The sequence below is a fragment of the Triplophysa rosa genome, linkage group LG9, assembly GCF_024868665.1.
Source record: "Triplophysa rosa linkage group LG9, Trosa_1v2, whole genome shotgun sequence".
Lineage (NCBI taxonomy): Eukaryota > Metazoa > Chordata > Actinopteri > Cypriniformes > Nemacheilidae > Triplophysa > Triplophysa rosa.
Window position 1 is genome coordinate 15,838,493 of NC_079898.1, and position 27,059 is coordinate 15,865,551.

At 37.4% G+C, this 27,059-nt stretch overlaps 1 protein-coding gene across 3 annotated transcripts in view; it reads right to left on the reverse strand.

Moving 5' to 3' along the window:
• Window positions 1-10: 10 nt before the first annotated feature.
• Window positions 11-27,059, reverse strand: part of si:dkey-192p21.6 (uncharacterized protein LOC565246 homolog) — a 28,771-nt gene continuing 1,722 nt past the window's right edge. For all 3 annotated transcript variants that reach the window (XM_057341872.1, XM_057341873.1, XM_057341875.1), the window contains 15 exons: window positions 26,667-26,785; window positions 23,834-23,903; window positions 23,661-23,727; window positions 22,333-22,412; window positions 18,478-18,554; window positions 17,498-17,528; window positions 16,722-16,882; window positions 14,642-14,754; window positions 13,102-13,223; window positions 12,182-12,305; window positions 11,940-12,026; window positions 9,982-10,059; window positions 5,989-6,059; window positions 4,299-4,411; window positions 11-4,205 (listed from right to left, as the gene is read on the reverse strand). In XM_057341872.1, coding sequence (XP_057197855.1) covers window positions 4,024-4,205; window positions 4,299-4,411; window positions 5,989-6,059; window positions 9,982-10,059; window positions 11,940-12,026; window positions 12,182-12,305; window positions 13,102-13,223; window positions 14,642-14,754; window positions 16,722-16,882; window positions 17,498-17,528; window positions 18,478-18,554; window positions 22,333-22,412; window positions 23,661-23,727; window positions 23,834-23,903; window positions 26,667-26,785 — 1,495 coding nt within the window. In that variant the 3' untranslated portion in view covers window positions 11-4,023. The remainder of the gene's footprint in view (window positions 4,206-4,298; window positions 4,412-5,988; window positions 6,060-9,981; window positions 10,060-11,939; window positions 12,027-12,181; window positions 12,306-13,101; window positions 13,224-14,641; window positions 14,755-16,721; window positions 16,883-17,497; window positions 17,529-18,477; window positions 18,555-22,332; window positions 22,413-23,660; window positions 23,728-23,833; window positions 23,904-26,666; window positions 26,786-27,059) is intronic.

A 27,059-nucleotide genomic window follows, 5' to 3' on the forward strand; every position in this document is an offset into this window, starting at 1 on the left:
TTTCATGCATTTTATTATTAAGGATTGATAGTTTTTTTTTCTGAATTACAGTTGTTTTACACAATTGTAATTATGCAGGGCAGACATATAAATCATATAAAACTCAAGTAGGCCTATCTCAAAAAGTAATGGTTATAGTTGTCGTCTACAGATACATTTGCAGACGTTTGTGCTATATACTGTATGGAAAATAAACACTTTTATAGACAAAACCTGTATGATAACAAGAATAGATCCACTGCAGGGTCATTAAAGTGACAAACAACAAGATTCACAAATAATTCACAATAAAACACTGTAAATAAATAAAAATAAATACAAGTGCCAGACCTTTCCATCACTTCGGACAGTTTTTGAATCAAAATTTCTCTTAAAAATCCACATTCCTCTCTAAACAAACAAAACAAAAATCAAGTGTACAGGTACAAAGACAGACAAAAAGACAGACTTGACCATTTTGGATCAAACCAAGGCCAAACCTATTGTTCCTTGGGTATTTGAAAATAGTAAATACTGACAAGAATTCGGTCACAGCCTTTTAATTTGAAGACTTTGGCTCAATTACCATCTATAAATGTCAGACAGTGCGTTCAGATAAGCATTTTTCTTCATCAGTAATCAAGCGTTTTAGTACAGGGGCCAAGGTTTAACAAGGTTGCTCCGAGTTCAAAATGGTGCCGGCCTGTTTTGGCCCTGATGTCTGCTGGCAGTCTGTGAGCCAGTGTATAGCTGTGCTGGGGTGCTGTTGGACCAGCTGATGGCTTAGCTTTTTGTGAAGAGGGGTAAGCATGATGCATTACTCTGCCTCTAGGGCAGCCCACCAGAGCATCACAGGGCAATCACTCCAATCAACGTCTGCTTTGATGGATGCCAAACGCAACAATAGTGGAGACTTTAAATAAAGCGTGCATAAGAGAAAGAGCCCAAACAGCCTTCGGTTTATAGCTATTCAGAGCAATTGTTTGAGCTGTTCATCATTCATAAAAACATCTAAAAGTGGAGTATGGATATAGTATTAATCTACAGGGAAATATATGATGGTGGTCAATCATGTTTGGAACAATATACAATTGGGGTCAAGACTACACAAACTACTCATGACCTGTAATCTGACTATGCAGACTACAGGTCATGAGAATACAAAAAACACAGAGGTATTGTTTCAAGCGCCACTTTTTTTGTGGCTGTGTGGTGTCGCATAAATATTCTTTTAATCTGCATATTAGCCACAGGATGGTTTTGTTTACATAGCTACATGTAGGTACATAACCTTAGACATGATGCCTATTAACAAAGCTCAGGTTACTTAAAACCAGGCACACAGTGGTATTTTCAGACATATGGTCAGTGTAAATCAATATAGGCAAGCCAATGCAGAATCATGATATATTCCACCATCTCATTTTCTTTTTTGCTGTGGTTACTTTAAAAGATCATGTTCGGATAAAAGCTTCAGCACATTCTATGAAGTAAATAAGATCACAATATTTACTGTCAGATACTGTCAAACAGATTCTCCCTAGTAGACAACAGGAAAGTACAATATTATTTACAGGCTGTTTGTTGTGTATGTGTTCTCAGTAGTATTTTGCTATTACAGATGTGCATATATACCCTTCATTAAATAATAATCATAAGTACTTGATAAAAAAATTATTGACTCAAAAAGTGCTTACTGTTGAAGTTGAAACTATATCAGTAATAAAGCCCATACTCCCGCTGGGACATAGTTTAGCGCACTAGTCATTAGTCAATTCCCAAAATCAGTTGACCAGTTTGCTTCACTCATAGACCCTGCTTAGTACAAATTGGTAATATGATCTTCTCACAATGAAAAGCCTTCTCATTAACTAACAGAGAGAAAGGGCTCAGCTGAGTTCTATACAGGTTCAAATGTTTAAGCCCCTTCAGTACAATATAAATATCCCTATAGAACTCTTTAGCGCTAGATAAAGACAGATATGAAAACTATACATTTAGACTACACATGATCGTTTTCGCTTCTGTACTTTGGAAGATAAAAGCAGACATTGTGTTCATTGCCAAGTGGTTGATGTCCTTAGGGCAACATCATGTTGACCCTGGGACAACATTTAAATCAACCAATCAGATTTCAGAAATAAGTTTACAGTTTATTTTAAGTTTAATCTTCCAACCAGGATTAGGTGCTTCTAGACCATTGTTTTTCACTTATCATTTCCCTCTGATTTTAGGGGTAAGTTATGGTTAGGGTTGGGGTTTGGTGTGGGTTTAGGTTTTATTTATAAAAATGTTGTCCTTAGCTCAACAAAATATGTTGCCCAACCAACTTGGCAAAATCAGGTCGAGCATGTTCACAGCTACATGCAGTTTATCAACAGCAGTCGATATGAGTAAGAGAGGTCAGCACCGAGGCATTTCTCAGAACTCTTAGAAAGCGAGATTAAATCTTTGCATCCTGATAGATTTCATAATTTGAACACTTAGGCCTGGTTTCACAGACACGGTTTAGTTTAAGACAGGATTATGCCTTAGTTTAATTAAGATATTTATGTCGCATTTATAAAAATACCTTAGAAGAATACATTACTGGTGTGCATCTTGAGACACAACAATGGCACTGATATATTTTTTGCTATTTCTGGCCAAGTTATATTCAGTTAAGACAGGTCACACATTCATTTTAGTCTAGGACTAGCCTTAAGCCTTGTCTGTGAAACCAGGCCTTAGTGCCAGAGTGGGATTCGGTGATGGTGTAAGAAATGGGCAGCCTACTGCTTGAAGCGATAGTTTACCCAAAAGTGAAAATTTTGTAATCATTTTCTTTTTGTAATCACTTATAATTTCAAACCTGTATGAACAGCGACAAACCTATTCACTTCTATTGTATGGACACAAAACCAATCCAAGTGAATGGGTACCGTCGCTGATTGGTTAACAACATTCTTCAAAATATCTTCTTTTGTGTTCACCAGAAGAAAGAATATCATATAGGTTTGAAATGACAAAAGTTAAATGAGTAAATGATGACAGAATTTTTCATTTTTGGGTGAACTGGAGGTTTCTGGTCTACAAAGGAAACTTTGTAGAGTTTTCAGTCCCATGAATATGACTTGACATATTAACATGAGTATTTTGCGTTACTGGCAAAGTTTGTCTACATGCATGTGAGCTGGCAGTGTAATGTCCATGATTTCGCATTAGTGGGGCAAGAAAAGAGCCAGTCTTCAGTGAGCCGTACAGCTTGACCCCTATTAAAGGGCTGTCAGTTGAAAAGCAGATGGTACCCACTCTCTGTCTCACAGCACTGGGGGGGTGGCCATGGCAACTGATACATAATGGCTACCCCTCAAGTGGTGGAATTGCTTGTTCTAATTTGTTAAGTACCACTTCAGCGAATTTGATTTAATCACTACATTCAGGTCTTAACACAACTGACATCAAATAAAACATTGCAGGTGTCCAAGGAAGACAGTAAATCTGATCCCTGGTCTCAGCTCATATGCCTATTAACTAATTGAACATGGGAATACACCAATTTCAATCTGAGAGATACTAAAATCTCACAAAACACTGAAAGTGTAGATGATTTTCATGATACAAGATTGTTTTGTTAAATGCATCAAAACACTTTTACTAACATCCTGCACAGATTATACCTTAAAGCGACAGTTCACCCAAAAATGAAAATTCTGTCATCATTGAAGAGCTCACACTCATTTCAATCCTAAATGACTTTCTTTCTTGCGCAGAACACAAAGGAAGATATTTTGAAGAATGTTAGTACCCGAACCACGACGGTACCCATTGATTTGCATTGGTTTTGTGTCCACACAATAGAAGTGAATGAGTGCCCTTTGTGTTCGCGCAAGAAAGAAAGTCACAGGTTTGACAAGAAGATGATTAAATGATGACATCATTTTCATTTTTGGGTGAATTATCACTTTAATAACATAATATTATGCTTAATTTGGATTAGTCTAACTCCGATGGTTGTGGCTGTTAAGGTGGCCTGTGGCCAATGTTACGAGAGATCTAATGGCATCAGATTTTGAGAAAGAATCTCTTGCGGTACAGCAGGTAAGCAATGAAGACCCAAAGTGCAGAACCCCACAGGTTTTGGAAGAGCTTCTCCCAGTGGCTGTCTTGAAAACGCATCTCCCAGCTAAAGGGGAAGTAGGTGCCCAGTAGAGAATGACCCACGTAAACGAAAATTGAATTCATCCCTGTATACAGACAAAAGAACAAGACAACTTTATGATCGGAAAGGCTGGTTGAATTTAAAATGAAATGTGTTAAATGTGCCTGCCATCTCATACCAGGATAAATGAAAGGTTTCCCTCCCCACCACTTCTTAATGTCCATGACAAAGTACATCACACCTAGCAACACAAAGGACATGAAGCCCATGCAGGTCACATATGACAGAGACCTGTAGAAAGAGATTCCGTTTCAGGATCTGAACAAACACAGGTAGCTCTGTAATTTAGAGAATCAGAATATTATTTCTATTTTCAAATATAACCACCACATGAACCACCAATCAAAACACATTTATCCACAATAAGCCTTGAAGATGGGGCTCCACTTCTAGGGTTGTAAATTGTTTCCAGAGTTTGAAAGATTAAAACACAAATCTGCCGCCCGCAACAACCCCATCTCCATAAATCCCTTAGAGGTGCACTGCATTATTGAAAAACTTTGTGTCTAACACTTCTTGTAACAGTGACGACGACACAACGCACAACAGTGAACTAAATAATGGATGGAGACACTGTAGTTTCTGTGCTTACAGTCGGCCAATAAGAAACATAAGCATCCAAAGTGTAGCTTTGGCACCTGCTCAGCACAACCTTGTCAATAAGTCACGTCCCTCTCTGTTCCTAAGTGCCAGGATGCCCGATGGAATTTTATCTAATGTAAAATGGCAGCATTCCAGAGCATCGTCTATGTCAGCTGAAGTCAAGCCAAAAAAGACTCTTGGCTGGAAGTTAATTACTTTTAGGGATGAAGACAGACATACTCTGGGGCTCAATAAGCTGTGTATGATGAACTGCCCATGTGATTCAAACAGGTACTGCATGTGCCTGAATCAGGACAGGGGGATTAAAGGGACAGTTCACCCCAAAATGAAAAGTTGTCATATGTGTTTACCCTTTTGTGATTCAAAACCTGTATATGATTTTTTCATTTGTGGAACACAAAATAATATATTTTGAGAAATGCCTCCGTGATTTTGTGCACCGTATAATGGAAGTCAATGGGGACCCAATGTTGTTGTTCTTCAATGTTCTTTTGTGTTTTGCAGAAGAACGCAAGCCATAAAAATTTGAATGGACCTGAGGGTGAAATGATGCAAGAATTTTGGAAGAAAAGGGCTGAGAGACACAAAACAAGCCGTAATACAAATATGCATGATCTTACCGATATTGCAAAAAGAGTTTTCGTACAAATATCTACACACATGAACAATTTAATAAGACGCTATTTTGTTTTAGGTGTTTCGATAGATGGAAAATATACATAATGTAGATATTGCTAGTATTAAACAAAAGCATTGAAAATTATTACGTTTTGCAACTGTGTAAACTTGTAAAGCTTACAACAGTATAAATGTGTGTGTTGTAAATTTATGATCACGTCAATAATTTTTCGGAGGTGTTAGGTGACAAATAATTTAATGTGCGCTGATCTGAAGACGTGAGGCTGACCTCATCCTCTTCAATTTTACAACAGGCTGATGAGATAAGACAGAATTTGGCAAGATATACAGTAGGGAAAATAAAACTGCTCACTCCCTCTTGGCTGTAAAGAAGAGTGATCTAGTTGGACGCATCACCCGCCGCGTCTCACTTTTCTGCCAGTGGGGGTGATTATTTACAGGGCGTTTTGTCGTTAGAGGTAAGTAAACGCGTGTTTTAGCAGCCACTGATTTGTGTCTGCTGGAGTCTCATCCCTTTTTTTGTGGATGGAGAAGTGGTTGGATTTAGAGGGTCAGGAAGCACTTACCAAAGGTTTTTATTGACAGGTATAAATCCTTCGTCTCTCGTGCACTTAGAAAGGATGGCTGCAGAGATTCCCTGAGGGTCAGAATAAAACAGATTTCAAATCAATGCAGACCTGTAAAGCACTATCAGACAACACAAATGCAGCACAACCATAAAGAATGAAGCAGATTAGCAGATGTTCCCGGGAGGTGAGTCCCTCGATTTAACATACACACAACACCGCTCCATTTCCTCACGTCTGCCGCTAAAAGCTCTGTCTCCTCATGTTTACCATTTCTGCATTTTTAAAAACTGCTTTATATTCTTCACACAAATCCTGAATGACACCATTGATAAAGGAGGCAGAATTATTTAATCATTTAAAGAAATATTTGCTTTGGTGAAGGAGGACAGTTCGGTAAACCCGCTTGTTAGGAGGATATTCATCATTTGTATAGATGACAGAATCAATGGTGTGGAAATGGCTCTAGATTGAGTCTCCAGGCTATGCAGGCAGGATGTGGGACAATCACCGTTATGTGGGGCAATCGCTCAATTTCAATCTCAAACTGCGGAGCAGTGATCGTTGAACTTGAATTAACTCGAGGCCCTTGATTATTAGGACGCCGAAAAAAAACAACTTCAAATCATTCCACGATCTGATAAAAGATTCACGCAAATAGTAATAATAGGCCCCCGAATGCATCGTTTTATAACTGTTCATGGGGAGCATGGTCATTTTTGTTTAACCAGGATGTAATGTGGGTCAAGAGCACATTAACCACACAAGAGGCTGCTCAAGACGTGCTGTTTAAAACATTCACAAACCTCAATGCTCTCCAGAGATGTCAATGATAATTGATTGTGTGCTTGTCTTATGAGATTCGTAAGGTTTATTATGAAGTAGCAGGCCTTAAACTGTCTTGTTGTTTGTCTGAATCATAACTCTGTGGTCTTAATTGATTTAAATCTTTTTTTTGTAGATTGGTGTTGAAACCTTGTGAGGAGATGTATAAAATAAAGACAAGCTTGTATTTAAAGGGATAGTTCACCCAAAAATGAAAATTCTGTCATCATTTACTCACCCTCTTGTCATTACAAACCTGTATTACTTTCTTCCACAGAACACAAACGAAGATATTTTGAAGAATGTTATCCTTTAATGTTAATGTTAACTGGCCCCCATTCACTTGGATTGGTTTTGCATCCATACGATAGAAGTGAATGGGGGCCAGTGCTGTTCGGTTACCAACTTTCTTCAGAATATCTTTTTTTGTGTTTGAGTGAGTGATGGCAGAATTTTCATTTTGGGTGAACTATCACTTTAAAAATCCTCCACTTTCAATTCACAGCAGACAACAAGAAACCTTAGTCTAGCAACTGAGCATTACATCTTCAAGACTTGATCACATATCTGAAAAAATTAAAAAGGACATTGGATTTAAATATTTTGCATTTGCTAAATTATACACAAAACCCTCTGTGTTTCACATCAGATGCTGAGACAGTGTAAACTGTGCTGGCATAATTTTTTGCTGTTGGCTAGTTTATTTTATCATGCTGCGCCTCTAGGTAAAATGAAATAAATCTCTGTTCATTTATTTCAGCACCTCGAGCAGAGTGCTTCCATAATACTGGCCAATATGATTCAACATAGCGCTATAATGGCCCGATTTGTCATAGAACTTGGGAATAATGAAATTTAAAATCCTGGGATCAGGCAACCGCATACTGTGGGTCTATGTTGACAACAAAAGCTCTTTCTCCCACTATATCTCACTGTTTCTTGATTAGGCTATATATTCTTAAGATGTATAAAAAAGAACCGGCAGACTTATTTCAAATTAATTTTAAGGATAAAAGTTTTTTTTTGCAACATTAACATTATCAAACGAATTAGTAAAAACTGAAAATAGGGTTCTCAAATCCACATTCTACACATCTTTCAATTTTTGGACAAACTGATAATCCCACCCCAATCTTTCATTGGTTAAACCAATGTTGGTGTGACAAGCTGGTCAAAGGTTTGAAACAAACAGAATTGGATAGCTCCGCGGAGACACAATGATCACACTTTTTGCATCTCTAAGCAGAAACATCTTGAAAAAAGAACAATAATGTACTTAAGTTTTCGAACAACGTGGCAAAAGTAAGAGATTGTATAAGAATGAAAACTCACAGGACTTTACTTTAGTTTTCAGTGCTTAAGCACGCATTTGGATTTATGAAACAAATGTCAATTTAAAAGTGAAACTTATATAAATACTTTCAAACAGCATGTCTTTTAACTTTTTGGCCCTAATGTATAAAAACACAAGACATACGGTACGCTTTGCTAAGACAAAACATTCTTGCTCGTTGAAGGCATTTAATATAACCAGCACTGCAAGAATGACAGAAAGCAAGCAAAGCCGTTGCTGAGAAATGCGGGCCATGTGCCCCAGTCACCCACAGCTTTATGTCCCGAGTTAGCCAGACAAAACTCCTCCATCAGCACCTGTTGTCTCCAGAGAGATCATTCCGGCAGCTCTGCCACCAGAACTCCAAAACAAAACCCCGCAGCAAGGTCTTTCACAGAAGAGAATCTGCAACTCCTTTTTCTTCAAGCCCCTCTGAACAGCATATGGTGTATCGTGCAAAAGCATTCTTCCTTAACAACCTTGAAAAATGGCTAAACGTTTCGGTTGAGATTAAACGTGCCATTTAACTTGAGCCTGCTCAAAGTGGCATGGGTATGAAAACAGGCGAAGGCCAACACAGACATGAGAATGAGGGTTAATTCCTCCTAATGCATGGTACAAATGAACTGATTTTCTGTAAAGGGTAAGATGACAGTAAACGAAGTCTGTTACTTTCTTTGTCCCCATAGCTTTAAAAAAACTGGAAAACATTTCTAGTAGCACATGGTCATTTCCCTTGAGATGTGGGTTTAACATCCTTATGCACTTCCCACCCGGTCCAGCTTCTGCTGCCTTTGTCTGTGGGACCACCCAAATGGAGCACTTACCCCGCAAATCTGCCAGCCTTTCACTATCATCATATCAATCTAAAATCTAATTATTTCTTTGTTCATAGTTCATAGGTCATAGTTTAACTTAAGTGTCTCCGCCATAAAACTAAAGCATAATAATTATTACTATTTTTCATTTGCTTTCTTGCCTCTTAAATGTATTTTAAAAGAAAAATGGTTACAAAAAATGTTGCATTAGATAGACACATTGCAGAGTGTGAGATGCTGTTATATGTATCTTTAGGCCAAGTGTATCGTTTCGGAAAAGGAACAACGTGGAGATTTTAGCGCCATCTAGCGGGTTTGGTTGCGAATTGCAACCAACAGCTCATTCCACCCCTCCCTTTCGAAGAACTACAGCGGCTCTCACAGAACAAAGATGTCGTTGCGTTTTCGCTTCTTTGGCGAAGGAGATAGTGTATTTACGAAACGCGTTCTGTAGAGCAGTTTGTCCATTTAATGATACTGTAGAAACAACATGGGGAATTCCATGTAAGGATAACCGCGGTGTATGAAGATAGAAATAGCTCATTCTAAGGTAATACAAACATAACGCTTCATGATGTAAGGTCTTTATACACCTCTGAAGACATAGTCATATATTGCATTGCTGTCAATACATTCTCCAGAAAATTACACACTGGACCTTTAAGTATTGTCACTGTGGGTTTTTAAGCACTAAATAAAAGGATGAAGGATTTGTTTTGTGGCATATTGAAACTGAGAACCAGTTGAAATTAAAGAGCAATTCTAGAAGTACAACCCCACATTGTAAAACCACTAGACGTCCATGAGCTGAACAAGCAGTGCGGTTCGATCCCAAGAGGGGTCTGATACTAATCTCTGCCTTGGAATTCATTCAGTGCATATATACACATATCATATGACGTCTACCTATTTCATTAACTGTCTGCAACTACAAGCCATATAACACTTGTACAGACAGGGCGTTGCTGTGTTGTGTTTATCGCCGCTAAAATCTAAACCATACAAGTGTGCACGTACCAGGATGAGGGCCCATGCAAGGAATCGTGTCAGGATGCTGCGATTCATTTCACGAAAAAACAGAAGAATCTTTCCAGCCTAAGAACACAAAGACAAGGATTATTTCTTGGCTTGGTCTAAATACTTTCCTTGGATCAAATTTGAAAGCAAAATATTTAATAAACTGTCAACAAGATTATACACATAGGCATTCACAATAGGTCATACGGGTCATGTTCCTCCAAGTAATCTAAAATAATTCATATCAAATAGACTGGTGGATTATAACACTTGTAAGTCATAGTAATATCATGCGGAATTGGCAAAGAGAGAGAAAGGATGTAAGGGGTGACTGTGTCCCTGACAAAGAGCTCAAGTTTCACCGTTCCCCGCACGGCTGTGAAGTTGGCCGCGCTCACTGATGAATTTGGTGATGACGAATGCCCCTCAGCCGAGGACGCTGGAGCAGGCGAACACAGACCGAGAGGCTGACACCTGCCGTGTTCTCTAAGACATGCTGATTGACGGGCTCGGCGCTAACTGTTTTTTGCCTCCGCCCACTGGGATTTCAGCAATGCGGCAGAGTTTGCATGGCAAATTCTCACCGGTCACCGGGGCATTGTTACAATCAAAGGGTGAGAAACTTCTCAGACGTTTGCCAGAGACGCACACATCTGTCCACAACAATAGGAACCACTGACAAAAAACAGATGTCTGTCGGAGAGAATCGCCAATTACAGCCCAATATTGTAGTCTTGTCATTGCTACGTTATTGTTGAACTAAAATTGAAGTTAATCAATGTGTCAACGGATGAAGACAAGGAAAATAATCTGAAAATATCTAGGCTGGGATTAGATAAACGCTTTGGTCCACTCGGTTGTATATTTGTCAATACCTCACTTCTGTAGAGTTGACTTCGGTGCATTCCCTGCATGGATTAAAATGTGTTTTGTTGTTTTTGTTGCTGTTGGTTACAAAATTTGACATGGCATATTAATAATTCTCTCATCTGACTGGAAAAGCAGTGTTCCAAGAGTCCTAATATATTTCAAAACAGCAATGGATCATTTTACTCTGTGTAGCACTCTGCTCATTTGTGTTTGTGGCGTTTTAGAGACAAACTGTCAGTTTGTACTGTTCAGCATCATGCAACAGTTGATTTCATTTTGGCTGTTCTTGAAAGCTAAATGAAACAAAATAACTGACCATATTGCATAAATATGCTCAATAATACAGGTGCACCTAAGTTTTGTACTTTTCAAAAATAAAGTTTTCTGCATCCAGATAAGTGTCAGTATAAACCTAAAACAACCGCAAAGGTTTCTAGCGCAACAAAGTAAAAATTTCAAAGTGCATTTTTAACATTTGTTCATAGAAGCAATATCACTCAAGGAAGAGTGCTGTTGTGTTGAATATACAGCCAATGAAAAAAATTAAGAGAGCATTTCAAAATTATTTTCCGTTTTTCTGGATTTATAGGTACGTGTTTAGGTAAAATGGTCATTTTTGTTTCATTCTGTGAACCACTAACAATATTTCTCCCAAACTTCAAACAAAAATATTGTTTCTATTTGTATTTGTTTGCAGAAATGAAAAATGGAGAAACAGGTGAAAATAACAGAAAAGATGCTCTGACCTCAGACCTCAAACACTGCAAAGAAATCAAGTTCATATTCACTTTTGGGAAATACCACAGTAATATGTGTAAATGTATTTAGAAAAAGTTCTAAAGTTATTATTTTATGTGATAACCTTGATTTTTATCACAGTTTTCATGCGTTTTGACATGCTGTCAGTCTTTCACATTGCTGTTGGATGACTTTATGTCACTCCTGAACCGCAACACATCTAGAAATGCTGAATAAATGAACATTTGGAATGGTCTCTTAATTTTTTTCAAATTCAAATTCAGTGCTGATATTTAATACAGCAGCACTCTTCGTCGCATTTTATTTCTTGAATATTCACTGCATCCCACCTGCATCCCAAAGAAACCCATGACTATGGAATTAATTGTACCCAGAACACCCTCTGGGTCGAAGGGCTGTGTTGTACGATACAAGACCTGTACAAACAGAAAAAAAACAGGCACAGTAACGAAGACAAAACCTGAAACATATCTGTATTTAATCCCTGCTAATTCAACTCAAACAGGTTTGATACAACACAAGGTTTAGTAAATTACAGCAGAACTGTCATTTTTCAGTATATAATTCTCACCTTGCAGCTTGGATGCCAGTAGATTTTGTCCCCTAACAACCACCTGTCAATATATGCAGCGGCTCCTCCAGTGCAGTTGGAATGCAGACCATAATCTCCAATACCACCAGCTCCCAAATATCCACTAGCACAGCAATGATTACCTCATCACTCAAGTAAAAAACTACATGTCTTTCATACTCCTGAACAATTTCAAACATCTTCGAGTCATGTTAGGTTTTTCATTAAGGTAATAGGATTTAGAGGTCGCCATCTAAATGCTGTATTGTGTCCTGCAAGTCAAGGACGATAACTGTGAGGTCACAATGTTTTTAATTCAGGCTGAGTTATCGGCAGCCTGAGCATCAATGTCATAAAGGGTCAGACACAAACTGACAGAGTTATAAATGGAAGGACGAGCGGATACGGAAGAGAAAAACAACGAGAAAGGAGAGAAAGGAAGATGGATCCTTTCTTCCTGCCTCCCTTTAGTACACATGACAGACTGAGATTGGCTAATTATCCCCTCTGAAGCGGCCGCCAAACACTCATAAATCACAGATCTCATAAGAGCTGCACGGCACAGGCTTGTACGACTTGCGCACTCACAAACACATCGGCACACAAATGGGCAGCACTGCAGTGCCTGTATATATGTATATATTTATGATGTAAATGTACATTAGTGCTATCCCACATCATATATTCTCAGATGTCGTATGTCACCATCTGAATGAATTAGCTTGATGTATGAATGACATTATTATTATGCTTATAAAGGGATGAACTGCTTTTAAATCAGGCTTGACAGACATATTACACCTTAATTATTTAAAGCGCGGGATTTATACACTGTATTATTCTGTTTGTAGTGTTTAATACGATAGTTAATCTTCTTTACAAATGTGTATGGTCAGAAGCTGTCGCTGATATGAACTCACGTGGGGCAGTTTGGAACAGGCATGAAGAATGTTATACAGAGCCACACGATCTCCAGCAAGGCAATGAAGAGCCATTCTGGCCAGTACAAAACCACATCCTGAATAGGGTTCCACCAGTGATGCTGAGGGCAACATACACAAATCACACAGAGATTGTCATCAGCATTACTGAAAGTTCACATCATTACACAAGGCATTTATATAGCGCTTTATTGTGCATTGCTGTACACCCAAAGTGCTTTAGAATCATACCACCACCAGTGTGCAGCATCCACCTGGATGATGCTACAGCAGCCACAGTACAACGGTGCCAGTGCACTCACCGCACACCAGCTATAGGTGGAGAGGAGAAAGAGATAGAGCCAATTCAGAGGGTGGGGATTATTAGGAGGCCATGATTGACAAGGGCCAGTGGAGGGAATCTGCCAAGGACACCAGGGTTACACCCCTACTATTTACGAGAAGTGCCATGGCATAATGGAGGGTGTTGTCTGCATTATTTGTAATACTGTATAGGATATAGACTTATTCTGTTCAAAATTTATATTCAAAGTTGTAGAAGTGTAGTCATTAACAATTTCATTATATGTTCATATCATTAAAAATGTTAGTTTCAACCCTCCTGTTGTGTAAATTTAATATGTGAGGTTATCTTGAAAAAACAAATGTTTTGATATATATAACTGAGTTCCTGCAGAAACCACAAGAAGCTGTTGATTCTCATAGAGAATTCTCAATTCTTTCAAAAACAAAAATAAAATAAAGAACTAAACTAAAAATCTTACACCATTCAAGCTCCAGTCCCAGAAGCCACGAGAAAAGAATATATATAAACAACTGAAAACAAAACTATTATTTTCATATATTTATGATCATATACAGTAAATGTATTTTCTTAATGACTATTTTTAAGACTCAAGGTTTAAAAATACAATCAGGGCCTGATTGTCAGGAAACTGATGTCAAAGTTGCTTTGGGCCCATATTTGACCCCAAACATAAAAACTGCCATTTTACAGAACTTTACAGTATTATGTAAAAATCTTTTACTGTGTTTTACAGATATTTTTGAAATACGGTAAAAAACTGTCAAATTACAGAAAAAAAATGCAAATTCTCATGAAAAACATGAAAAACTTAGTTTTATGTGACAAAACTGTAACTTTACTGTATTTTTCTGGCACCCCAGCTGCCAGAAAATGACCAATTTTTATGGGATTTTTATTTCAGTGAAATGTGGTAAAAAAAAAGAAATTACAGTAAACATTGCAATTTTACAAGAAAAACATGGTATTTTACCTGAAAGAAAACTGTTTTTTTTTTAGATGGGGTGCCAGAAATGTTCATTTTTTTACGAGATCTTATTTACAGTGTAACAAAAGGGTGAATAAACGTCAACATAAATATGCACATTTACAAAAAAAGGCATTTCTGAATTCAGACTGCATGTAACCGTAACCTCTTCCAACTAATTACTATTCATGAACCATTGTCTTCTTGTGGATCTCTGAGAGAAATATGAGCCATCGGTTTTCACTCACCACCTTCAAAGGGATCTCTCTGTGGGTAGAGAAGGTTTGCATCAGTGCCAGGACAAAATATGTGAAACCCAAACGCTGGAGGACTCCGGGTATCCGTAACCAGGACCAGGATACTTACACATGCACACAAACAAACATATGAGAATAATATTACACTATCGAAGCTAAAATATAGATGTGGTAAAGTATATCAGAGGCTGTGATCAGTTTAACACTACCAATGGTACAAATTACAAAGATTTACATTTAATAAGAGCCAACAAGCTGTTGGTCTTATCCATAAGGGATGTACTCTACAACATATCAGAGAGCAGTTAGAGGATGAGTCTGTTCACCCTGAATGCATTCTGCTTTGGTATTTTATTAGTAGGCCTACTGATGTCTTTATCAATTGCTATACAACTCACTAACCCGCCAACGTAGCGGAGCTGGTATACACGATAACTTCTGAATATTGTGTTGTTTATCCCATCGCTCTGGTGTAAAGAGCTGATTTATGTTCATGCAATAATAATACAGGCTAATGGTGGCTGTGCTGACACAGACACAGGTTGAGGTGAGAAGCCTTTCACTGCGGGACTGTAGAGGTGTGATCAACCCTGCCAGAGAGTAATCATGCTTATCTGATGAGGTGCTGGCGCGGAGGGTGATGTGAGTGAAGGATATAGAGCGCAAGATTGATGGTAATCTGCACATTAGTTAATTGAAAACCTCTTTGTGGCACGTACGGAGGACCATGAGAAACAATATAATACTGATCATCGATCCAACAAATCAAATAAAAAGCGGAAACACTCCACCTCTGCGCATGGAGACAGGAAGTGGTTTTGGTGACTAATGCTATCTGTCAATTAAATCCCATATGTACATGTACTGAAGTAATTCCACTCGGAACTGTATCAATATAGTACTGAGAATGAAGAAAATTTGCGTTACAAACAACAATTAGCATTCTAATAGTTAAATGTTTCTCGTTAATGTGTTTATTATTAAATGATTACTATTGTTTAGTATTAATTACTACAAAAAAGAAATGGCTTCTGTCCTTCTGAACCCTTGTATCTGCATATTTTGTGATTTTTATTTATTTCTAAATCATTGTTATTAATAACCTTTTATGTTTATCACTGGGTTTTGCAAACATCTAATCAACTTTTACAACACAGAATAAAAAAAAATCTGTTTTTTCCATTTCTTGAAAAACAGCGAATTTGGACATAATAGTGGAACTCTTACTAACCCACATTTTAGAACATACCATAAAAAATTATACAGGACATTAGGAAACACTAAATTTGCGCAATGAGCAAGAGAGAGGTCAGCTGTAGGCTAGTTTTGGTGATAATGGGTTATTCATGCCTCCATCATAAAGAATACTGTCAAATATGATAGTCATAATCAGGTTCTTTTATCACGATAACAATTAAGATATGAGAGAAATTTTAACTATTTGGGTTGTCACGTTATTGCATTTGAATGCAGGCATATTAGTGTAAAACGGTTTACAAACATCATTCCGAGTGATTCACAGGCTGATATCAGTAGAGGTATCAGATAGGGCGAGAGTAAATTTCGCCGTTTATGGCAAAGGCTGTAATTACATTACAGGAAGTTCCATAAAATCCACTGCCCAGCTGGCATGATGAAACCCTATCTGTGATAATTGACCATTAAAGCCAAGCTTGTTTTTGCTCTATGCACCTCTGTTGAAAATCCCCAGATATGATGATTGCCCCTGGAAAGCATCACAATATTTTTGTTAACTCAGTTATACATCCATTCAACCAGACAGGTTACAGTGCTTTGGCTAATGCATGAGCACCCCTCCCTGCATGGCTCTTCATTCCCTCCATCCTTAACCCTGACAGCGCTGATGTGCTCTTGTAAGACCCTGGATTGCAAAATTTCTGCTTTCATTTTCCATCATTCATGGAGGCTAACTGTAAAGGGGCGTTTTGGTGACTTTATATTTTTGTATCATCGGCTAGAAAGTTCATGTTCGTGCCCAGAAGAAAACTGCAATTCTGATGAGATTTCTTGTTGCTTATTTTGCAATCAAAATTATTCATACAATACTCACATAAACCATCTCTCGGGCTGTAGTTTATGAAGCAGAACCCGATGAGCATCAGGACTATGGTTCTCCAGGATAACTTGCGAAGGAGCTGTAGCCGTGGAACACCTTTCTTATGCATCGAGCTGAAGGCTAGCACTACAGAAGTACCTATCATGAACACAAACCTTGCCAAAGGATTAAAGAAAGTATTACCGCACTTAATACAGTACTGTATATTACACACAGTGTGTAATTTAACTGTTTGCATCACACCACTCATAATAAGCATCTCATTATATGGGGTTTGGGGACATATTTGCACTGACGGCATGACTGGTTAATGTGAAATTTTATGCATTTCTGCATTATTGATTTTTGCATGCCAAAGACGAGCAGAGGGGCTGGTGGTTTACTGTATCAGTGTGAATGCAGAAATGTTTAACATGCTAATATATGTTTTCTTTTAACGTCATACAATAAATAAACCCAAACTGAAACAAGCATAAGGTTAATGCTGCATTGCTTGGCCTAATACGGAGAAAACTCTGCTTTCAATTTATCACGCACGACATTTTTAAGTATGTCAGTGGATTTTTACAAGCTTTATGAATACTTTCAACGGGAGAAAGATTAATAGGCAAAGCATTATGAGCGATGCTGGGCTGAAAAGTCTTAAATCTGAATCATTTTGATGGGAGATCCAAACTGTTGGACTGAAGTCCCACTCTCTTCCATATTAATCTCAAAAATGGAAAGTAATAATTCTCCATCGATTCATTAAGTACGTGCTGGTGACTCACCATGGCATCACAAGATCGGCTACTGTGAGACCTGTATCACATATGGAATAAAAAGACACACATATGAACACATCTGGTGCATGCATGGCCGAATTTGTTTGATTGACAGGTAGAAAACGCATAACCGTATTCTTATTGACAAAAATCACTCATAACCATACCTAACTGTAAACAAATGATGTCATTCTGTAACTGATCATAAAAGATTGCATTTCCTTAAAAACACTGTTCTCCTCATTATTTTTCGATTTTCAGACGGCGAATGATTTATAAATGCTCATACAGCCATGACAGAGCAGGCCTCACGGTAATATTAAAATCCATCTGCTTTCCCTTATGATCAATACAATTCTGCTGATATGATGAAGAGGCCATTATGAGCCTTAAATTGAGTTCATCTGTGAATACTCCAGGAGATGTGCATTCCGATAGCCGAACATTAAATTTAACATACAAGTCTTCTCATCTAATGTTAATCCAAAAGACAAACTCTAGATCTAACGTATAAAATTAATGCTGAATGAAGTGTCTCTTTGATAAAGCACTTACAGTAAGTATGATGTCAGGACAGTTAATGAGATACTATTTCAGCTGACTTTGCATGTTGTTAAATGTGCTGTGTGTAATTTTTTGGAGGATCTATTGACAGAAACGCAATATAATATACATAACTATATATTGAAGCGTTGTGTTTTTACTATCTTAGAATGAGCTATTTCTGTCTATATACACCACGATTCCCTAACAACTCCTTCGGCAAAGAATCGTAAACATGACGACATCTTAGTTCTGTGTCAGGGAAGGGAGGGGTGCTTCGTAAGGGAGGGGTGGAGTGAGCCATTGGTTGCAATCCACAACCTCACCACTAGATGTCACTAAATCTAACACACTGGAACTTTACTAGCGACATTTATACAAAAAGTAATGGTGTATTATTTTTTGACCTGCTATATGCAGTAATGTATGAGCATTAACTTTACCATTCCATGGTGCATGCTCGAAAAACCAGTATCCACCTCCTCCGTAGTTCACAAACACCATGACTGTCAGAGAGAATCTGTAAACACACATGCAAGCAAATGTACCAATTTCTGGTGGATATTAAACGGAAAGCTAAATTATTTTGTACTGTGGCAGATCACGGCCCAAATTAAACCCATTAATGCTTAATGTCGCTAATGAGAAGAATTTAAGTGAGGCAAAGCCAGTTGGAAAAAAGCAGCTAGAAATCATGCAAATGTTCTTTTCCTCCGTGGACTGGTTGAAATTCTGTTGAAATATGCTTACTATTTATAACAGCATCTACATGTATCCACAACAAAAACACAATGATACGTTATCTTTGAAATCCCATCATTTGCGAAGGATGATCATTCAAAAGTGCGATCGGGGTGGTGTATCTGTATTACAGATCATAAGGCTAGAGGGTGTGGCATATGTTTTATATATCAGTGAAGAAATGCAATGCAAGGTAATGCAACCTAAGCATAATGAATCACTCAGGAAATGAACGGTTGTCCTCTGAATCGCCTCACCCAGAAGTGCTGACTAAAGCCCTCTGCTGTAATTTATTGTAGACGTGTAACTTAGCGCAAGCAAGCCAAGCTGCAACTTATTGTGCATGATGGAACACTACATTGAATTAGCTACAGCAGGAGATGCTGTTTTACTGCAAGTCAGAAAATGCATGTTTGCACTATGCGGCATCAATGTACTCATGGACGCTAAAAGATTTTTGTGATCAGACTCTAAGACACCATCAGCTATTAAACTGACAACACTAGATCATGGTGTTGAAGTGCATTTTCTTTGGTAAGCATCGGCCTGCATGTACACAGCGCACAGAGAGAACAAAGCGACAGCCTAGAATAGACCTTCAGATAAACTTCACTGTATCTAAAATGGCTATCACTAATTTGTCCTCACCAAATTCAATTAGGAGATCAGAACAGAGACCATTACTGCTCCTTTTAGGCCTAACCTGCTGATACAAGATTTTAATCACATGCCATACTCTAAAGAGCACTATTAAAGCACATCTTTGTCCATCTCTCTCTCTCTCTCTCACACACACACACACGCACGCACGCACGCACGCACGCGCACACACACACACACACACACACACACACACACACACACACTATGTGACTGCATCCATTAGTATCCATAGTAACAAAGACAAAGGTTAAGTCATTTTCAAGATAAAACTAAGACAGAATATTCGCAGTTTAGCAAGTTATAGCTAATTGTGTTAATTAAGAAACTTTTAGTGTTTGGAAGGCTTTGAGATGCTATTTAAAAAAAAACATGAGTAAAAATTTAAGTATTTCATTGCTTCAAGCTTCTTTCTTAAACATGATAAAAAGTAAAAGAAAACAAAACATTTGGCGTTTGTGTGCTGACGCTCATTAGCTATTGATGTTAACAAGTAAAATATGTACTTTGGCAGTAGCTCCAAGTGTATATTTGTCATTGTCATTTTAGTCCAGCAGTGCTTTGTAATGCCTGAGTGGGCACATTTGTGATTTGTTACCGCTGCAATTTACACCATAAAAAGGCTGACATATCAAATAAAGTGCAGATCAAATATTAGTATGACAAATCATTAAAATAATTGAGAATTTAAACTTATTGGCGAGGTGGAATAACAGGTCTGAAACTTCTTTATGTTAAGTATATACAGTATATTAGCAGATGCTTAAATTCCATCCACAATATAGTTGTATATAACTTAGTGGTTTACAAGGTATACATTTTGTTGCTACATGCACTCTCAGTATGCTGGTTTATTTTCAAGCGTTGGCTTAAAAAGGGACAAACCCAGCCGTTGGGTTAAATTAACTCAGAAAATGTTTATACAGTATCCAACCCAACAATGGATTACAACAACCCAGCATAGGTTAATTTATCACCCAATGAGTTCATCTTTTTTTTACCTAATTCTGGGTTGAAAATAACCCAGCATTTTATTGTGTGTTCCTTGGGAATCGAACCCATGACTACCAGTTGAGCTATGGCAACATCTGCTGCAGGTGGTTTGTGCCACACAATCTTGCTGAAAACTGCCAACAGCAGGTCAACATGTGTCTCCCAATACAAATCTGTGCCTTTTGAATTTGCTTCATAGGAAGGTTTGCTCATGTCTTGTGCGAAGGTGTACATACTTTACAACCAAATGCAGTTCCAGCTTTGGCCACTGGGGGAAGTTTATTCAGAAAGCTGAGACGTTCAATCTGCTTTTGCCATTCAACCATCGGAATTGAAATAGCAGTATGATGGAAAAATGAAATGATTTACAATAAAGATTTAAACATGTTAGCTATTTATTAAAAAAAAAAAACTTAGATCATGGTGTAGAAGTGTGTGTTCTCTTTGCTTTTACGTCTGCTCTTACCATAACTCACTATTACAAAAATTTGTAATCACAAATATAAGCAAACTGGCTGCAGCCTCTCAGTTACTGAGATTAAAAACCAAATCCTTTTAAAAAAATTAAATGCAAACAAATCTACAGTTGTACTATTCATCACGTTGATGGCATCTGACGAATTGTGGGCGCTGTTTTTCTGCCATAGCCGTAACAATTTCACCAGGGTGGGTAGATGACAAATGCTCCTGTCGTCAATGAAAAGTTTTGACTCACTGCTGGACAGCCCATATTTCATGCTACAGGAAAGAAACTGCAACAATATAGGCTTTCTGTGGGCTGACACACTCACAAAGAGCCGAAGACATCCTCTAAAATTACAAAACACATTGCATGCAAACCGCATACCATTTGTTATATTTATGCATTTTGTCAGACGCATTTATCCAAAAGCACTTCCAGTGAAATTAAGGTTCTGTACATTCGATCAATTAATGTTTTCCCTAGGAATCAGACCCATGACCTCGGTGTTGCTGCTAGCGCCATCTGTAGCTCGCTATCATCATGAATCATTTGACACAGCTGACATGAGCTGCGATGTCACTCTGCATCTACATCTTATTGTATATAACGCTCTAAAAGGGGACAAAAGCTGAAACAAAAAACCAAGGTCCTCGCCGCACTGATAAAATCATTAGATTTAACAGGAAAATGGATGACTTTGTGTCCAAGAGCAAACGCTGTGCAGTAAAACATCTCTTTTTATAAGCACTTTGGAATGGAACTTTCTTTGCAAATGTGAATGAAACATGAAATTGTGAATTAGGCTAATGTTTAAATACATTCAGATAACCCTAACATGATGATGGGTCATTCTCAAAACCATAAAAGCTCTGTTATTGTCACTGACATCGATAGTACAAATTGCCCTGGTGATTGCAATCTGAAAAGGCACTTTTGCAACACACATGGATTATCCATTACACAAATCTTGATCTGGGAAGCCATATCCTCCACAGCTCAAGATCTACTGCCTGCTGAATATGTGCTGATATGCTGCCTGTATTATTACATCAATTACTGGACAAGTGTGAGGTCAAAGCCACACCAGCTTCCTGTTTCGCGACAGGCGCGCTCTGTGTTTGCCCCAGAGCCACTATCAAGTCCTGCTGGGCTTCCAGATTAAATCACATCACCCTTTCTCAACAGCAACCCACTGTCCCTCACCACAGAGACGAAATATATTAGAAATGATGCCTGGGGGAACCTCAAAAACAATGGCTCAAGTGAGCGCATGTCCAGCTGGTGAACCCTCACAATCTCCTTAGTCACATAACTCACGAATGAAATGAATGATGGAGTTAGGCCAAGGACAATTAATGAGTAAAAAATACATTAGGATTGAAAAAATCAACGGCTTCAAGTTTTTAGTCCTGATAAATGAAAAGCCAGTTTTGGCACGTACCCTCGAAATGTGTCTAATGACTTCAGTCTTGTTGACTTTGATTTGTTTTGTTCCACGCTAAGTTCATTAGTGGTCTCCTCCTGAAATAAACAAAAGCAATCAATTCAGTATGGCCATTTTCAGACAATATTAAATACAAAGTCATTCAGGGTGCCAACACTTTTCGACCAATCAGTATCAAATTTGACTTGAGTCGAGAATAGCACTGAATAAGGTATTTTTCATTAATAGAGATTTCACCAACAAAGGCTAATTTCAAGCTAATGAAATATTTTAGAACAAAGCATAACTACAAAAACTTTGAAATGACTATAAAATCACTTTAATGACTTTTCCATGAGTCAACATTTTATTACTATCCGTAAATTCTCCAGGCATGGAAATCCCAATATTAAAATCCCCCGATGTTTCAAGGACTATGGGAACATTTGTCATGGCTGCTGGCTAGGTTTGTATCTGTCTTTATATCTAATATATACAAGTTATTCTTCATAAGATATGACATGTTTGTAATATATCAAATTATGGCAAAATTGTTCTATTTAGATCAACAACCAAGTAGACAACAACATCCACCTAGTGCACTGCACCAAAACACTACATTTTATCTAAAAATATGGTGTAAGATTAATATATTTTAATACAGAATTATTTAACTGTTTGCTGTTTATAATTGATATCAAGCAAATCTGGGAAATCTCACTTCAATTTTAATATTTGATTCTAAATATATTCAAGTTAAAAATCACTTCTTCATTGGCAAAAGATGTTCTCATTTCCCATATGGTCTTGTGATGGCAGTGAGATCCATCACTGAGAAATTAGCATTACTCTCTTCCTGTTCTGGCTCGCCAAACAACCCTATGATAGGCCACAGACCAAGCTAATCAAACTAGAGTTTCAGACCGGGAAATCAAACTAGATCTCAGGAAAATTAAACTATATCCTGTCCAAGGCTCCAAGTTTATTTCTATCAACTGTCTGCATATTAAATGTGATCATTTGGGAAAGTAAATTATGGGATTTATTGTTATATACTAACATAAAACAAATGCAAAATGTTAAATGCATAACATGTTTATACACTAAAAAATGTTGGGTTATTTTAAACCATCATTGGGTAAAAAATGGACAAACCCAACTGTTGGTTATAAATTAACCTATGATAGGCTATTTCAACCCAAAATGATGGGTTGTTTTAACCCATTGTTGGTTCAAATATTATTCTGGGTTAATTGTTGGGTTTATCCATATTTGACCCAATGATGGGTTGAAATAACTCAACATTTTTTAGAGTGTAGTATAACTGTATGTGATGTTGTTCTCACGCTTTCCATGGAGTATTGGGACCCGTGACAGCAGACAAGATCCTTTAGCCTTTGTGTACATCTACATCTTTGGTATAAAACAATATTTTAGTGTCATAAAGGCTATGCCCATAAAAGCAGAACTGATGCAACAATCAATCAAATCAAAAGAGAAAAAAAACATCATACTTTACCTCCTAATATAAGGCAAAGAGGCCCAAAAGATAGCAGCAAAAGCCAGAATCAAAAATGCCACCAACAAAGCTAAGAAATGGAAATATACGAACAATGATTATATACACATATTCACCAGTTTTATTACAATAGGAAAACATGGAGAATTGAGTTTCAAAGAATGTATTCTTTCTTTTGCAAAAGTTGGCTGCAAATAACAATTAGTCTAGCCAGTAAATTCTTGGGAAAACCAATCACAAGAATGTTCATTTTGTAACATTTTCTTGGCTTCCTCACTGAGCACACTCTGTCACCCATCCTGTGCCACAAGGGAGCTCTCAAGAAGCCAGCAGTGTCCTTTTATGTAATCTGAAACCAGCCTATAGGCGTAAAATCAATCTATGAAACCCTAGCCTTGGGTCTCCAATAAGGCCAGGCACTGAGGCAATATTTTCACAGTTTATGATGGAATGGATCGTGTTGACTGCCAGAGGCCATCATCCATGCTGATTGGTTTAAGGAAGGTGTACAACAGGAATCAAGTCATCAAAGCATTTCGAAGCTATAAAACTGAAAATCGATGGAAAGGACATAAGAGACATTTTACTGAATTTGTTTTTTAAATAAGCCTAAGTTATACTAGCCATAAAACGTAATTCTATATTTCATAGATTTCCACATTGGTACATGATGCTTACATAATTGTGACAGTCTGTGAAAACCCAGATAAGGTCATTTTTTGTGATTTACTGTTTTCTACATTAAATTATGCTACATAATGTAAAAACATTCTGTGAAAATATAACCTTGAAATCTTTAATACTGGCTATGTCAAATATTGAAATCATAGTGAAATTACTGGTTGAAATCAAACTTTGATGCACGCAGTGTTGGGCAAATTACTGTGAACAAGTAATTAATCACTAGTTACTAGTTACATATTCAATAGTGTAATTAGATTACTGTACAAATTACTCTCTCCAAAAAAATTTTTTATTACTTATTACTAATTACTTTCTATATCCTACATCAACCTTGATTAGAATTGATTCAAGGATAAACGGCTTATTTAATTCATTCAAATAAATAATAAATAACTACATACTACATACAATTATTCTTATTAACTGACCAAAGTGTACAAATGTGAGAAGGATACATTAGAGCATACATTTTAAAGTTAGACTAATAATTTTGATGTCTTTCCACTGTTGAATATATTACACAGTATTTAGTTCAATTACATCAGAGGTAACTAATTAAATTACAGAAAAAATAAGAGTAATCTTTTACTTTACTTTTTCAAGTGAAAAAAAGTAATTAAATTACAGTAACTAAATACTTAGTAACTAGTTACACCCAACACTGGATGCATGTTATCTCAGAAATAGATTTTGGCTTTCACAGACTGGGTCACAATTTTGGAAACCCATAACTGGTATGCCATTATTTATCATCTTTCACAATTAAAACTCCCTTCTCACATTTAGAAATCTCACACCTCAGGTAGTATCGTGGTTAATCGACTGGACATGTTGCACACGGTGATCTCTTTTCGATGGAACAGGTGGCTTTTGCGGAAAAACAAACACACAAAGGACCATTTGATCAAAGTGTGAATACGGCTGATGACACGAGGGGAAACAGTGAAACTGTGATGAAACTATAGTGATGACTGAGTTGAGGAGCCTGAGCAAACTGGCCCTGAGAGAAATAAACACTGCATGTGTGTTCAACACGGCACACTTCAGACTACATTAATGTTTGTCATGTTCATCATGTTTCAAATGTACTTCAGCTTAAGAGCTAAAAGAGGTTTTTTAGTGTAGAGAGAAATTGCATGAAATCTTAAAACAGGCTTTAAAGGATAGTTAAGTCCACCCAAAAATGAAAATTGAAAAACCAATGCAAGTGAATGGGTACCACCATTATTCAGTTACCAACATTCTTCAAAATATCTTCTTTTGTGTTCTGTAGGAGAAAGAAAAGTATACCGGTTTGAAATGACAAGGGGATGAAAAAAATGATGAGAGAATTTTCATTTTTGGGTGAACTATCCCTTTAATAAAAAGCTACGCAAAACAAGTTCTGTGTAGAAATGCTGCAATTTATTTATCTGCGGTGAAAAGTGTTTACTGCTGATCAATGTCTAGCAATAAAATGAAATATCCCTTTAAAGTTAATGACAGCTGAAGGTTTAGAAGAATCACAGAGTCAAGGCTGAGGTGAGTGTTTGTACATTTCAGACCAAGGCTTAAAATATAATTCTTGAACATAACATGTTCACTAACCTGATCACTCTGGATAGCATTCATGAATTCATTTGAAAACACACATTTCTTCGCTCATCAGTTCTTGATCTAAACACTAGGACCATCACTTAAGTCGTGAGAGCCTTCTGTAGCTTGACTGTAATCGCCAGTCAGTCCAGCTAATGGAAGCTCATCATATAGCCGAGAGTTTAGTTACACTGGCCATATATCTGACCAATAATGGCTACTTGCCCTTAAAGGTCTGATCTACAACATAATCTGCACTATTGCAAAGTAGACTGCACATTATGGAGCGTGGTGCTTTCAAAACCCCATTATGCTTTAATCCTTCACACTCCTCTAATGTATTTCCCACAATGCTCCCCTCCCGGAGCATCGTCCAAAACAAACATTGTAGAAAAGCTTTTCTTTGAACTTGTTTTTTCTAGAAACGGGCAGTTCATCTGATCAATACAGTCTGTATCTGACCCCTGAGACATGGGAGAAATACTTTCATGCAGAATGTTGGAACATATGTTGGAACATTCTGGTGACTGTCTAACAAGCAATAATTCTTTCTTTTTAATTGTACTGTACTTACGCAGGTAGGCATTGTGTGGACTCTTGTCCACAGTGAGAGAACAGGTTACATCATTTAACAAGCCTGACTGCCTCATCCAGAGAGAATAATGGCCAGCTTCCTCAAATGTCTGACTCAGACTGGGGAGAAGAAATAATGTCATCAACAGGTAATAAAACACTGATCCATCCATCATATCCTTTTAGTCATGGTGATGATTGTAACATTTAAAAAAAACTTTTTTTTGCACATTACCACTAACCTACATTTTTTCGATGTATGAATATTTTGTTGTGTATATATATATATATATATATATATATATATATTTAAATATGTACCTAAATTAATCATAATGCACTATAATCTAATACTTATAAAAGCTAGCTGACACAATAGTATATGACCAATAGA